The following is a 14,867-nucleotide window of genomic DNA, read 5'->3' as shown; positions in this document are numbered from 1 at the left end:
ACAACCCACCTACGCAATCTTTCAGGCATCACCTGCCCCGCATGTGGCAGAGTCTGCAGATCAGGCATTGAACTTACCAATCATCTCAGAACCCATCAAATCAGAGTGGAAGCAAATCATCCTTGATCCCAAGGGACTACCTAAGATATAGGCAGTTTGAGCAGATCAGGGAGGTGGGTCTCCCTTCCTGGTTACCCAGGCCACCTGTTCCCATCTGAGTATGGAAGGCGGGCCTTGTTCAGACAGCAGGGCACATGTGCGGCCATCTTGGTGAGGTGACATTGGGTAGGCAGGGCTTCAGGGTCCCAGTGACCAGGAGAGAAAATGATTGACTCATTGATTTTATTCTCAGTCTGCAGACAGGGAGTGGTGAACTGAACCCAGACAGAGTGGAGAGGGGAAGAAAACTGGGAATGGAGGAAAGAAACTTAACTGGATTCTGTGCAGGCCAGACAGTTTGTGTGGGGTGGGGAGCAAAAATGAAAAATGTTCCACAGAAACTAGAATTGTCTGTTCTGGATTTCTATCCTGAACTCACAGGGATGGCATTTGTAAACTTATTTTTACAGGACATTAGAAGGGGAGGATTTACAGTCAGGAAACTCAAACCAAACATCGCGTCAAGATCCGACAGAGCCACTTGATGTATCTGGACCTGAATATCATTGGCCTCTGAATGCGGAAGGAGAAATGTTTGTCTGTGGGAAAAGGTTTCAAATATCAGTGTGACTGGAAAGCACCAAGACACACACGTCCGAGTGAGAGTGTTTCAATGAACTGACCATGGAGAAATCTTTAACCAGTTACAGAGCCTGAAAAAGCACCACACCTTTGAGATTGGGAGAAACTGTACACATGTTCTGTGTCTGGACAAGGCTTCAACTCATCATCCAACCCGGAGAGACATGAGGACACAGGCACCATGGAGAAACTGTGGAAATGTGAGGACTGTGGTAAAGGATTCAATTATCCATCCCTTCTGGAAATCCATCGACGCAGCCACATTGGATCGGGTCCCATGGAGAAACTGTGGAAATGTGAGGACTGTGGTAAAGGATTCTATTATCCATCCCTGCTGGAAAACCATCGGCGCAGTCACACTGGAGAGAAGCCGTTCACCTGTTCTGTGTGTGGGAAGGGATTTATGAAGTCATCCTGCCTCATGTTACACCAGCGAATACATACTGAGGAGAGGCCTTTCAGCTGCACATACTGTGGAAAGAGGTTTAGGCAGTCATCCAGCCTCTCTGCACACCAGCGACTTCACACTGGGGAGAGGCCATTCACCTGCCCTGTGTGTGGGAAGGGATTCACTCATTCATCCGGTCTTTGGTCACACCAGCGAATTCACACTGAGGAGAAACCATTCAGCTGCACTTCCTGTAGAAAGAGGTTCAGGCAGTCATCTGACCTCAAGACACACGAGCGAATTCATACTGGGGAGAGGCCATTCACCTGCTCCCAGTGTGGGAAGGGATTCACTCAGTCATCCACCCTGCTGACACACCAGCGAATTCACACTGGGGAGAGGCCGTTCAGCTGCACTTGCTGTGGAAAGACATTGAGGTGTTCTGCCGACCTTAATTCACACAAGCGAGTTCACACTGGGGAGAGGCCGTTCACTTGTGTGTGTGGGAAGGAATTCTCTCATTCATCCAGCCTTCTAAAACACCATCGAATTCATACTGAGGAGAAGCCATTCAGCTGCACTTCATGTGGGAAGAGTTTCAGGCAGTCATCGGCCCTCACTGCTCACCAACGCACGCACACTGGGGAGAGACCGTTCATCTGCTCCGTGCTTGGGAAGACATTCACTCAGTCCAGCAGCCTTCTGTTACATGAGCGCACTCACACCGGGGAGAAGCCATTTACCTGCTCCGTGTGTGGGAAGGGATTCACTCAGTCTGGCAGCCTGCATATACACGAACGCACTCACACTGGTGAGAAGCCATTCACCTGCTCTGTATGTGGGAAGGGATTCATTCAGTCACGGTACCTGCTGACACATCAGAGAGTTCATGAGTAATTCTTGGGGTTGGATTCTGCTATTTGTTCTGCTGTTAATCACATCCAGGACTGATAGTCTGACAATGTTAGGTTTGTTTCTGCTGATGTTACCAGCCCTATAACTGGCTGGAGTTTAATATTCTGGAGATGTCACTGATTTTTGGGGCTACAATGTCCCTATTTAAAACCGCCATCTGTGACATTGCCCCTTAATTCAAGAATTCTCAACAGGAACTCATTTACAGTAAAATTATGAACTTTTACTTCATTCTAAATTGATCTTTGATGTAAAATCTACAATTCAGTGTCTGAAAGGTTCCATTGATTAACATCCCCAATTAGAAAATGCTGATTAATCCTTGCTGACAATCAGGATCAGTTCCACAGGACATGTGTGACACAAACATTACAGAAAAACAAAGGTGACAGAGGAGATTGTAACAAACTACAGGGACATCTCACTCCTTCGCGTCACTGGGAAGGCCTTCACTGGGGCCATGCTTAAAGATTTCATCTGCTTGCAGACTGAGTGTATCCAGAAGTACAGTGCAGTTTCTGTGCTGCCAGATCTACAGTGAACATGATCTTCTCCATACGCCAGCTACAAGAGAAGTGTATTTAATGTAATTAATCCTGATTATTAATGTAATAGGACAATGATTATTTATACAATAAGATCCTGATTGTTGATGGAATAGGCACCAGAGTATTAATGTAATAACATCCTGATTATTAATGTGTTGAGATCCTGAATCTTAATGTATTTGAACTCTGATCATTAATGTAATAGGATTCTGTCATTAATGTAACAGTATCCTGATTATTAAATACATTATGATCCTGTTTATTAATATGTTATGATCCTGATTATTAACACATTATCACTTTGATTATTAATACATTATAGTCCTGATTAATAATATATTATCCTGATTATTAATACATTATGATCCTGATTATTGAAGAAATCGGCTTTCCAGAAAAAAATGAACACCAACTTTTTCACAAGCGTTTTTTGCAGCAACAATTGCGCCTCAGAGAGTCGTCCATTAGGCCACATCCACTAACAAAACAAAAACCGTGAGGATTTAAAGGGGCCTCGCAGCTGTCAGGAAACAGTTGGAGCCCCACGGCAGCCATTGCTGCCTCGGAGCTCACAAGCCCAAAATCTAGTATCACACTCCACTTGGGTCATGACCTTCAGTTTGGGAAGCCCTAACTTACACTGAGACTATAAAATGGGAACAGGCTTTTAAAGCTTTTGTCACAGTCTAAGCATTTAAACCCACGCTCTCTCCAGTTTGAACTCATTGGTGTGTTTGGAGGCTGGATGACTGAGTGAATCCCTTCCCACACATGGAGCAGGTCAACGTCCTCTCCCCAGTGTATATGTGCTGATGACTTTCCAACTCAAATGAGTAATTGAATCCCATCCCACTGTCCCCACATTAACACGGTTTCTCCCAATGTGACTGTGCCTGTTTCTTGACAGGCCAGATGATCGGCTGAAACCTCCTCCAGGGATATGGGGAAAGAGTGGGAGAAATGGGATTAACTGGATTGTTCTTTGATAGAGCCAGTGCAGATTCGATGAACCGAGTGGCCTCTTTCTGTGCTGTACTATGATGAGATGCCATGATTCTAGAACAGGATAATGATTCATAATAAACACCATACGATCGAATCATAGAGCTCAGGTGGCCATTCAGCCCCTCATGTCTGTCCTGTCTCTGAAAATGTTACCATTCTGTCCCACTCCCCTGACCCTTCTCTCAAGCCCTGAAGATCTTTCCTTATTAAGTAAAAGTCCAAATCACTTTTGAAAGTTACTATTGGATCTGTTTCCACCAGCCATTCAGACAATGTGTTCCAGATCATCAGAATTTACTGAGTAAAATAATCTCTCCTCATTTTCACCCTGAATTTTCTGCCAACTTCTTAAAATCTGTGTTCTGCAGTTACCAACCATCCTGTCAATTGAAACAATTTCTTCCTATTTGTTGAAATTCTTTAAAAATGTCCACACCTCTGTGAAATCACTCTTTAACCTTCTCTGCTCTAAAGGGAACAATCTCAGCTTCGCCAGTCTCTCCACATAATGGAAACCCCTCATCCCTGATACTATTCTGGTCAATTTTCCATGTACTCTCTCCAAGGCCTTGACATCTTTCCTGAAGTGTGGTGCTCAGAACTGAACACAGTGTTGAGCTGAGGATTAAAAAGTGATTTATAAAGATTCAGTGTGACTTCCTTGCTTTTGTACTTCATGTCTCCATTAATAAATGGGGGACCCCATTAGATTTTTTTAAAACAGTTTGATCAACTTTTCCTGCTACCTTCAAAGATTTGTGCCCATACACTCCCAGGTCACTCTGTTCCTGCACTCTATTTAAAATTGTACCATTTAGTTTATCTCGCCTCTCCTCATTCTTCCTTCCAAAATGCATCACTGACTGTGAATCACTTTGGGATGTTCTGAGGGTGTGAAAGTATCTAAATGAACACAAGAACTTTCAGCTCCACATACTGTCCACAGGAGAGTTCTCCTGGTGCAGTGGGACCAACATTCGTGTTTTAACTAACACCACCAAAAAAACTGGATTAATTGGTCACTCGTCTGATTGCTCTTTGTGGAATCTTACTTTGTGCAAACTGGCTGTCGTGAAACAATAACAACTTGTACTTGTATAACATGATTAATTAAATAAATCGTCCCAAGGTGCTTTGGAGGAGTTTTAATTAGAAAAATTGATACCGGGTCACATTGGGCAATATTAGCGTAGATGGCCAAAAGCTTGATTGGAGAGGCAGATTTTAACAAACATCTTTGATCAGGAGAGATGTGGAGAGGTTTAGGGAGGGAATTTCAGAGTTTCATGCCTAGGCCCTGCCGCCGTTGGAGGAGTAATTAAAATCTGGGATGCTAAAGAGGCCAAAATGAGCAGAGCGCAGACATCTCACAGAGTGCGCGACTGGAGATTACAGAGATAGGAATGAGACCATGGAGGGACTTGAAAACAAAAATGTGAATTTTAAAATTGAAGCATTGTTTGACCAGGAGCCGACATAGGTCAGCGAGCACAGGGTTGATGGGTGAACAGGTTTTGGTGTGAGAAAGCACATGGGCAGCAGAGTTTTGGACACTCTCACGTTTCCGTGTTGGGGCGGGGTGAATGTGAGAGGTGTATTGGAATTGTCAAGTCTAAGGGTAACTCGGGCATGGATGAGGGTATCAGCAGCAGATGAGCTGGGGTGGGGTGGAGACAGGTGACGTTATGCAGATTGAAATATCTGGTATTAGTGATGGTGTGGATATGTGGTCAGAAACTCATCTGGAGGTCAAATATGACACCAAGATTCAAGAGTGTGGTTCAGCCTCAGACAGTTCCCAGGGAGAGGGATGGACTCGGTAGTTAGAGAACGGAATTTGTAGTGGTGACCGAAGACAATGGCTTTGGTCTTCCAAATTTTTAATTGGAGGAAATTTCTGCTCATCCAGTACTGGATGTCGGATAAGCAGTTTGATAATTTAGTTATAGTGGAGGAATGGAGAGGGATGGTGGTGAGGTAGAGCTGGGCATTGTCAGTGTACATGTGAAAACTAACATGGTGCTTTTGGATGATGTCAACTAGTGACAGCCTGTAGATGAGAAATAGGAGGGGCCAAGGATAGACAAGGGAGACACCGATTACAAGGACTTTGGAGAGGAAAGGGAGGTTGGAGATAGGGTGGTCGTTTGCAAAGACAGTTGGGAGGTTTCTTTTTAGGATGGGTAATGACAGTGAATTTAAGAGAAAGAGGATATCTGCTAACACGGGGAAGATGGATGGTCAGCAATTGAGTGAGAATAGGGAGAAGGTGGGTCCCATGGACAAGGTGAGCTCTGACAGGGCATGTTGAGAGACAGGAGAGGAATTGGAGAAAGGTCAGAGTTCAAGGCTTAGACAAGGAGGTAATTTTGGAGGCAGTTTTGTCCAGTGAGTTAGTGGAAGGGAGGGAAGCAGCTGATCAGATTGTCTGAATCTTAGTGACAAAGAAGCTCCATAAGCTCCTCACACTTGTTGGAGGTGAGGATGGAGGAGACAGGGGAGAGGGAGAGCCCTTCAAAAGGAATTAACTTGTGTTAGAGATATTAAAAAGATTCAACACACTATGTTTAAAACAAAGCTAATTGATTTGATTATCATCCACAATATTAATCAGAAAAACAGGTTTGGAGTTTATTAACAGCAGCAGAACAGATCCCAATGAACATGGTTCAGTCCTGGATGTGATTAACAGGAAAATCCAATCACTGTACTTGTTCATGAACTCGATGGTGTCTCAGCAGGGTGGGTAACCGAGTAAATTTCTTCCCATACTCAGTGCGGTTGAGTGCCCTCTCCTCCATTTGAATTTGTTGGTGACAATGAGTTGAGATGATCGCCTGAACCCAGCCCGGCAGTGACAGTACCTAATGGTTTCTCGTCAGTGTGAACTTGGCGGTGTCTCAGCAAGTGGGATAAATGAGCAAATTCCTTCCCACACTTGGAGAAAGTGAATGGCCTCTCCACCTGTGAATCCGCTGGTGTGTCAGCCGATGAGCTGACTGAGTGAATCCCTTCCCACACACACAGCAGGTGAATGGCCTCTCTCCAGTGTGAATTCGTTGGTGTGCAGTGAGTTCAGATGATCATTTGAACCCAGTCCCGCAGTGAGAGCACCTGAATGGTTTCTCATCAGTGTGAACACGTTGATGGGACATCAGTTCCCCGGAGCTTTTAAAACACTTCTCACAGTCCGTGCATTTAAAAGGTCTCACATCAGTGTGAACTCGCTTGTGTGTCAGAAGGTGGGATGCATGAGCAAATCTCTTCCCACACTCGGAGCAGGTGAATGGCCTCTCCCCAGTGTGAATTCGCTGGTGTACAGTGAGTTCAGATGATCGTTTGAACCCAGTCCTGCAGTGAGAGCACTTGAACGGTCTCTCGTCAGTGTGAACACGTTGATGGGACATCAGTTCCCCGAAACTTTTATAGCACTTCCCGCAGTCTGGGCATTTAAAAGGTCTTTCATCAGTGTGAACTCGCTGGTGTCTCATCAGGTTGAATGAGTTAGTGAATCCCTTCCCACACACAGAGCAGATGAATGGTCTCTCCCCAGTGTGAACACGCTGGTGTGTCAGCAGGGTGGATGACCGAGCGAATCCGTCCCCACACTCAGAGCAGGTGAACGGTCTCTCCCCGGTGTGAACTCGCTGGTGTGTCAGCAGATGGGATGGCCGAACAAATCCCTTGCTACACTCGGAGCAAGTGAACGGCCTCTCCCCAGTGTGAACTCGCTGGTGTGTCAGCAGATGGGATGACCGAGTGAATCCCTTCCCACACACAGAGCAGGTGAATGGTCTCTCCCCAGTGTGAATGCGCCGATGAGTTTCCAGCTCGGATGGGTAATTGAATCCCTTCCCACAGTCCACGCATTTCCACGGTTTCTCCCCAGAGTGAACGGTGCTTTTTCCTTCCATGTTCAAAGGCTGATCATTATCAGGTCTTGATGAGTTGAGAGCCTCTGTCATATTTTGATGTGATATTTGGTTTCAGGTCCCCGACTGCAAATCCTCCCCTTCTAATACCCTGTGAAATTGATTTAAAACAGAAAAAAGGAAGTGAGAGAAAACCCATAAAAACAAAGTGAAATTGAGCTGAATGAAACTGGTAATTTGTGGGCTGGCACTAGGGAAAAGTGACCATGAAAACTGCTGGATTGTCTTAAAAACCCAACTGGTACTCTAATGTCCTTCAGGGAAGGGAACCTGCCACTCAGTCTGGTCCAACACAAGACTCTGGCCTCCATGGGTGGAATGAGAGAGATAGAGAGATAGAAAGAGATAGAGAGAGAGAATTAGAGAAGTGGGAGAGGCAGGCAGTAAACGAGAGATTTTATATGTCTACAACTCAACCTTAACTTTGACAGAAACTCCCAAATCCTCAACCTCCACCACCTGGAAGGACCAGGGTAGCAATGTATGTGAACACTAACATCTCCAAGTTTCCCCTCCAAGTCACACACTATCCTGACTTGTCTCATATCCAGTTTGGATGGACAGAAATTTCCTTTATTTAAATATTCAGAGACTGAAGCCACTGTCTTCAGTCCCTGCTACAAACTCTACTCCTTTACCACCGACTCCATCCCTCTCCTTGGAAACTGTCTGAGGATGAACCAGACTGTTCATAACTTTGATGTAATATCCGACCCCGAGATGAACTTACAACCACAAATCTATGTGACCACCAAGACAACCTATTTCACCTCAGTACCGTCGCCTGACTCCAATCTAGTCTCAGCTCATCCGCTGCTGAAACCGTCATCCATTCCTTTGTCTTCTTATGGTGTCCACGGACAGTCTATACATGGCCCAGCCAGAACTGGACACATTTTTGCGCCTTGTTGTTGAATTCGGCAAGATCTGCAACAGTACAGGGTTTCTCTAGCAATAGGCATTGCAGGAGATGTTGCAAGGTCCGTGGCTCAGTTCCACATTCACAAGTTGTCGGGCTGGTTGTATATCCCCATTTGCTTAGTGGCATCTTTGAACGACCTACACCAGTCCTAAGTCTGTTAAGGCACTTCCAGGTTGCCCAGTTGCAATTACCTCCTGGGGGAAGGCTTTTATCTGGTAGAATTTCCATCACTGGGGGTTGTTCGAGATTGGCGAGCTGGTCTTTCCACAAGGCGATGCGGGCTTCAGATGGGGTTGATTGTAATGGAACAACACTGTTCATGAAGCTCTTCCTTGACTTTAGGTGGCTCTTCCTTTGTTACCTCAAGACTTAATCATCCTAACACAATCCGGTCTGGCCTCCCACATTCAACCTCCCTGTAATCTTGAGGTCATTCAAATCTCCTTCTGCCTCACAACCCTCTGAACTATCTGCACTCATCTAATTCTGACCTCCTGAGCATTCCTGATTTTAACTGTTCCCACACCTTCAGCTTCCAAGGCCATAAGCTGTGGAATTTCCTCTATACCTCTCTGCCTCTCGATCTTGCTTTCCTCCTTTAAGATCCTTCTACCTATTTAGCCAAACTTTTGGTCACCTTCCCCAATATTTCCCAATACGTCTCGGTGTCAAATCTTGCTTTGAAACGTTTCTGTGAAATGCCTTGGAACATTCTATTACATGAAATGCACTCTATAAATACACATGGTTGTTGTTGATTTGGACATATATCGCTGTTCCTTCATCATTGCTGGGTGGAAATCCTGTAACTCCTTAGCTAACAGCATTGTGGGAGCACTGTCACCACCCAGACTGCAGCAGTTCCAGAAGGTCAAACATCATCTTCCCCACAGGTAACTGGTGATTGGTAAAATCTGCTGCTGTCTTGTTATTGATGCCCAAATGCCAAGCATATGTAAAGTAGATTGAAAGCATTTCTAGAAATACTTGTTCCTAAAACAATATCCTGTTATGTTGCACAGTGTCCGCTTGACAACCTGATCTCTCCTAGAATCTATCTCCTTTTGACAATTTCACATTGGAAATTGCTGGGTCTGACTGGGTTCCAAAGTCCTCCAGGATAAACTCAGCAGCTTCTCCTTCATCTCCACTCCAGCTCAAACTGATGCAGCAAAGGCTTTCAAAAGGAAATTGGATAAATCACCTGAAGAGAAAATTACAATTGCTGGACTACGAGGAAAGGGCAGGGGAGTGAGACTAACTGATTTGCTCTTGCAGAGAGCAAGTGTGGACACGACGGGCTAAAAGGCCTCCTGTTTTATTGTTATCACACCGATATTCTATTAAAAAGACCTGTAGTGAAGGAAGGGAACAAGTTCTGCCATGGCCACACTTCTACAAACCGGATCTTAATCGGTCCGTCTGCGTATCTAGACTTGGTTCTTTGAGTGACGCTTGAAATAAAATAATAGCAAAATATTGCAGCTGCTGGAAATCTGAAATAAAATAAGAAAATGCTGGAAATACTGAGCAGGTCAGGCAGTATCTGTCGGGAGAGAAACAGAGTGAACATTTCAGGATGTACAGAATGAATTATGGGGAATAAAAATGGTACAAAGTTTGATGGTCAGTATAGGCTCAGAAGCAGAAGAGAAATGGATTACAGCACAGGAAAAGCAATTCCCGACTATGAAAGAAACTGTGGGAAGATAAAGCTGGAAAGCCAGCAGCATAATGGTCAGGGGACGGGCAGCGGTCTGCATTTAAACCTCATTTAAACACAGTGGGCAGAAGTAACAGTAAAATACTAACCAGAGTTAAAACACACCCATTATTAGAGACAGAGGAAGTCAGACAATGGCAGAGGTGATCAGGGAGGGCAGAGGTGAAACAGAGCAATCGAGGGACATAGATTCAGATCCACAGTAAAGGAGCCACACCAGCACCAGAGCCATGGAACCTCTCACAGGTAACACAGCATAGTACTGAAAGATCTAAATTGTAGATGAATGCTCAAAAATACTCACATCTGAAACAATTTCAGTTTTCACTTTTAAAATCTCCTGCTGGAGCCTGCAGATGGAAAGATATCAGAAGCACTGGAGTCAGAGAAAAATCTCCCAGTTGAGGAAATACCCGGGGAGCGGGGTGATGTCACCGCACAATTGTCGATGTGTGATGACATCACAGACACGAACACAGAACATCTGGGTCTGTGCAAACCAGTGGTGGTCACACATTATGAAGGATGTGAGGGTCCTTGAGAGGGTGCAGGGGAGATTTCATCTTTGGCAATCTCTCCTTTGCCTCCATCTATCGCTGGCCTTCTATCCAGCTTCACCTGATCCGCCCCCTTAAACAGTATAAATTTAACCACATTTTTACTTTTCTTTAGCTCTGAACAAGTCATATGGACCCGAAACGTTAACTCTGTCTTCCTCTCCACAGATGCTGTCAACTCTGTCTTTCTCTCCACAGATGTTGTCAGACTTGCTGCGTTTTCCAGCATTTTTTGTTTTTGTTTCAGATTTCCAGAATCTGCAGTATTTTGCCTTTATCTGGTTGTGTAGATGTCAGGTTTTACACTGCACTCACAAACAGACACACAAATACACACACACATATACATACCCACAGACATAAATGGGGACATCTCCTGTTCGATCAGGTGGACAACATTTTGCCTCACTCCAATCAACCCAACTAATACTGGGGTTAAGGGCCACAATGGTCCAGAAATTCAAATAAATATTACGCTGAAAGGACTGACCATCCAATTCCACCCCTTTCTCTGAACCTTAAATCCATTTTTAACATCATCTGAGACAGAAGCAATAACAAAACAATAACAGTGAGAGGTCTATTGCCATCCTGGGTAATCAGTTCCACAGGGAGATAGTACACAATACACAAGACCGTTGGGTAATTACAGCCTCTACCTTCCTCTTGGCATTACAGATGATGGTAATTCCCCTTATGTTTATGGTCTGGTTGAAGGTCAGGCCACATAACAGAATGGATGCAAAGACGGCTATAAACTCCCTATAAGTCTGATCCTCTGATTTCTGTTTTGTAACCATCTTTCCATCCATTCTGCTGCCTGGTCCTTCACTCCACACAGGCTGATCTTGGTCACCTGGTAGATTGTACAAACTGTTATGGATAACAAGCTGGTTATAAAACAGAAAACAGAGAGAAGAGGATAAGAGTAGCTACTCAGACTGGTAAAAGGTGGGAAATGTTGTACCACAGGGATGAATGCTGGGGCCACTGTTATTCACAATTTACATAAATGACTTGGACTCAGAAATCAGAACTCCAATTTTAAGACTTGGGAGCAGAATTACAGTAAATCACAGATAAGAATTCCCAAATTAACAAAACTTTGTTGCACAGTTCATTAAATCTTTAATTCAGTGGCAGACTGAACAATAACATGAGGAAATAATGAACTGATTTATTTATAAATTAATTGATTACCAAATTGGGAGGTACAATTAATACTGAGGAAGACCACAACAAATTCCTGGTGTCTAACACACACACACATCAATAAAACAGGGAATTCTTGCAAACACACTGCAGGTCCTCTTTTATCCCAAGAACAAATGTCTGTTGTATAATTGTCCCAGCAGTTAAAAGGATCTTGTGAACTCCCCAGTGTATTATTTTAATACAGATTCTAAACTATTTATTTTTAACTGCATTTTTAACTCCGGAGTTCCCCAGCATCACAGATGCCAGTCTTCAGCCAATTCGATTCACTCCAAGTGATATCAAAAAATGGCTGAAGGCGCACTGGATGCTACAAAGACTATGGGCCCTGACAATATTCCGGCAATAATACTGAAGACATGCTCCAGAACTTGCCGTACCCCTAGCCAACATATTCCAGTACGGCTACAACACTGGCATCCTGGATATGTGGAAAATTGCCTAGGTATGTCCTGTACACGAAAAGCAGGACAAACCAAAACTGGCCAATTACCACCCCATCAGTCTACTCTCCATCATCAGTAAAATAGTGGAAGGGATCATCAACAGTGCTATCAAGTGGCATTTGCTTAGCAATAATCTGCTCACTGATGCCCAGTTTGGGTTCTGCCAGGGCCACTCAACTCCTGAACACATTACAGCCTTGGTTCAAACATGGACAAAAGAGCTGAACTCCCGAGGTGCGGTGAGAGTGACTGCCCTTGACATCAAGGCAGCATTTGACAAGAGTGTGGCATCAAGGAGCCCTAGCAAAACTGGAGTCAATGGGAATCAGGGAGAAAACCCTCTGCTGGTTGGAGTCATACCTAGCACAAAGGAAGATAGTTGTGGTTGTTGCTGGTCAAGTCATCTCAACTCCATGACATCACTGCAGGAGTTCCTCAGGGTAGTGTCCTAGGCCCAACCATCTTCAGCTGCTTCATCAATGACCATTTTTCCATCATAAGGTCAGAAGTGGGGGTGTTCACTGATGATTCCACAGTGTTCAGAACCATTTGTGACTCCTCAGATACTGAAGCAGTCTATGTCCAAATGCAGCAAGACCTAGGCAATATCTGGGCTTGGGCTGACAAGTGGCAAGTACATTCACGCCACACAAGTGTCAGGCAATGACCATCTCCAACAAGAGAGATTCTAATCATCGCCCCTTGATGTTCAAAGGCATTACCATCACTGAATCCCCGATGATCAACATCCTGGGGGTTACCATTGACCAGAAACTGAACTGGACCAGCCATATAAACACTGTGGCTACAAGAGCAGGTCGGAGGCTAGGAATTGTGTGACAAGTAACTCACCTCCTGACTCCCCAAAGCCTGTCCACTATCCAGGACCAGTAAACCATTCTGAGGAGATTCCACCTCCAGCCAGGGAGCTCAGTTTCCTCCTGATCTGGGACCAGTAAACCATTCCGAGGAGACTGTCACCTCCAGCCATAGAGATCAGGATCCCCCTGATCCAGGACCAGTAAACCATTCTGAGGAGACTGTCACCTCCAGCCAGGGAGATCAGCATCCCCCTGATCCAGGGCCAGTAAACCATTCCAAGGAGACTGTCACATCCAGGCACGGAGATCAGGATCAGTAAACCATTTTCAGCTGTGATGGGTTGTGTGTCTTTCCTATGATCTATCATATCTAAACTGTTGCCTCTTAATAAAATGCTGAAAAATCACTTATGACTTCAACTCCCTTTTTGGGTAATCTCTGATTCCCGGACTAAAATCTTACAGTTTCCAGCATTCACTGTTGTTCTTCTTGACCCTAAACGCAGTTGTAAAGGAGCCTTCTGTTCCATGTCCAGGAGCTCTGAGCTATGGAAGAGAGCAGCTGGGACACATTTCTTACACACCTCAGGATTAACATATACGTTCAGTCCTGGATGTGATTAACAGCAGCGAAAACAGCAGAATCCAACTCCTGCAGACATTCGTGAACTCGCTGGTGTCTCAGCAGACGTTGTAGATCCGTGAATCCCTTCCCAAACTTGGAGCAGGTGAACGGTCTCTGCCCAATGTGAATTTGCTGGTGTCTCAGCAGATCATTGCTACTTTTAAAGCTTTCCTCACAGTCAGAACATTTAAAAGGTTTCAGAGCAGAGTGAATACGCTGGTGTTTCAGCAGGTTGTAAGACTGGGTGAATCCCTTCCCACACACGGAGCAGGTGAATGGTCTCTCCCCAGTGTGAATTCGCTGGTATACAGTAAGTTCAGATGATCGCCTGAACCCACTCCCACAGTGAGAGCACCTGAACGGTCTCTAGTCAGTGTGAACACATTGATGGCATGTCACTTCCCCTGAACTTTTAAAGCACTTTCCACAGTCTGGGCATTTAAAGGGTCTTTCATTAGTGTGAATTCGCTGGTGTTTCTGCAGGTTAGATGTAGCAGTGAATTCCTTCCCACACACGAAACAGGTGAATAACTTCTCCTCACTGTGAATGTGTTGGTGTCTCAGCAGATACTTTTTGCTTTTAAATTTCTTCTCACAGTCAGAACATTCAAAAGGTCTCTGATCAGTGAGAACATACTGATGTGTCAGCAGGCTGGACGACTGAGTGAATCCTTTCCCACAAGTTGAGCAGGTAAGTGGTCTCTCCCCAGTGTGAGTGCGTCGATGAATTTCCAGCTCAGAAGGGTAACTGAAACCCTTCCCACAGTCCCCACATTTCCACGGTTTCTCCATAGTGCAGGTGTCTTTTTGTCTCTCCAGATTGGATGATCAGTTGAAGCCTCATCCACATCCAGAATATGTGTGTGGTTTCTCTCCACTGTGAATGGGCTAATGTTTTAGAGGTTGTTTAACTTGTTAAGACTCTTTCCACAGTCAGTTCACTGGAACACTCTCACTCAGGGGTTTGTGTCTCAGTGCTTTTCCAGTAACCCTGATGCTTGAAATGTTTTCCCACAAACAGAACAGACA

At 44.8% G+C, this 14,867-nt stretch overlaps 2 protein-coding genes across 3 annotated transcripts in view; one reads left to right on the top strand and one right to left on the bottom strand.

Moving 5' to 3' along the window:
• The window catches only part of LOC144697789 (uncharacterized), a 54,007-nt gene that overhangs the window by 32,863 nt on the left and 6,277 nt on the right, over positions 1-14,867 (bottom strand). Inside the window, 5 exon segments of the mRNA XM_078569785.1 lie at positions 4,462-4,470; positions 6,598-7,475; positions 11,391-11,621; positions 14,238-14,379; positions 14,476-14,651. Of these exon segments, the coding sequence (XP_078425911.1) occupies positions 4,462-4,470; positions 6,598-7,475; positions 11,391-11,621; positions 14,238-14,379; positions 14,476-14,651 (1,436 nt within the window).
• Positions 923-2,603, top strand: LOC144698170 (uncharacterized). Of its 2 annotated transcripts, XM_078570115.1 has the most exons (2): positions 923-1,533; positions 1,615-2,603. In XM_078570115.1, exons 1-2 carry the CDS (start codon positions 923-925, stop codon positions 2,024-2,026), a joined length of 1,023 nt encoding a protein of 340 aa, XP_078426241.1. In that variant the 3' UTR covers positions 2,027-2,603. The 2 variants fall into 2 exon arrangements, with proteins under 2 accessions (XP_078426241.1, XP_078426240.1); XM_078570114.1 differs by having other exon boundaries at positions 923-2,603.

This window comes from Cetorhinus maximus, chromosome 23 (assembly GCF_964194155.1).
Source record: "Cetorhinus maximus chromosome 23, sCetMax3.hap1.1, whole genome shotgun sequence".
In the NCBI taxonomy this organism is placed as follows: domain Eukaryota; kingdom Metazoa; phylum Chordata; class Chondrichthyes; order Lamniformes; family Cetorhinidae; genus Cetorhinus; species Cetorhinus maximus.
Note: the sequence above shows the minus strand (reverse complement) of the source record. Positions and strands in the feature narration are given on the sequence as shown.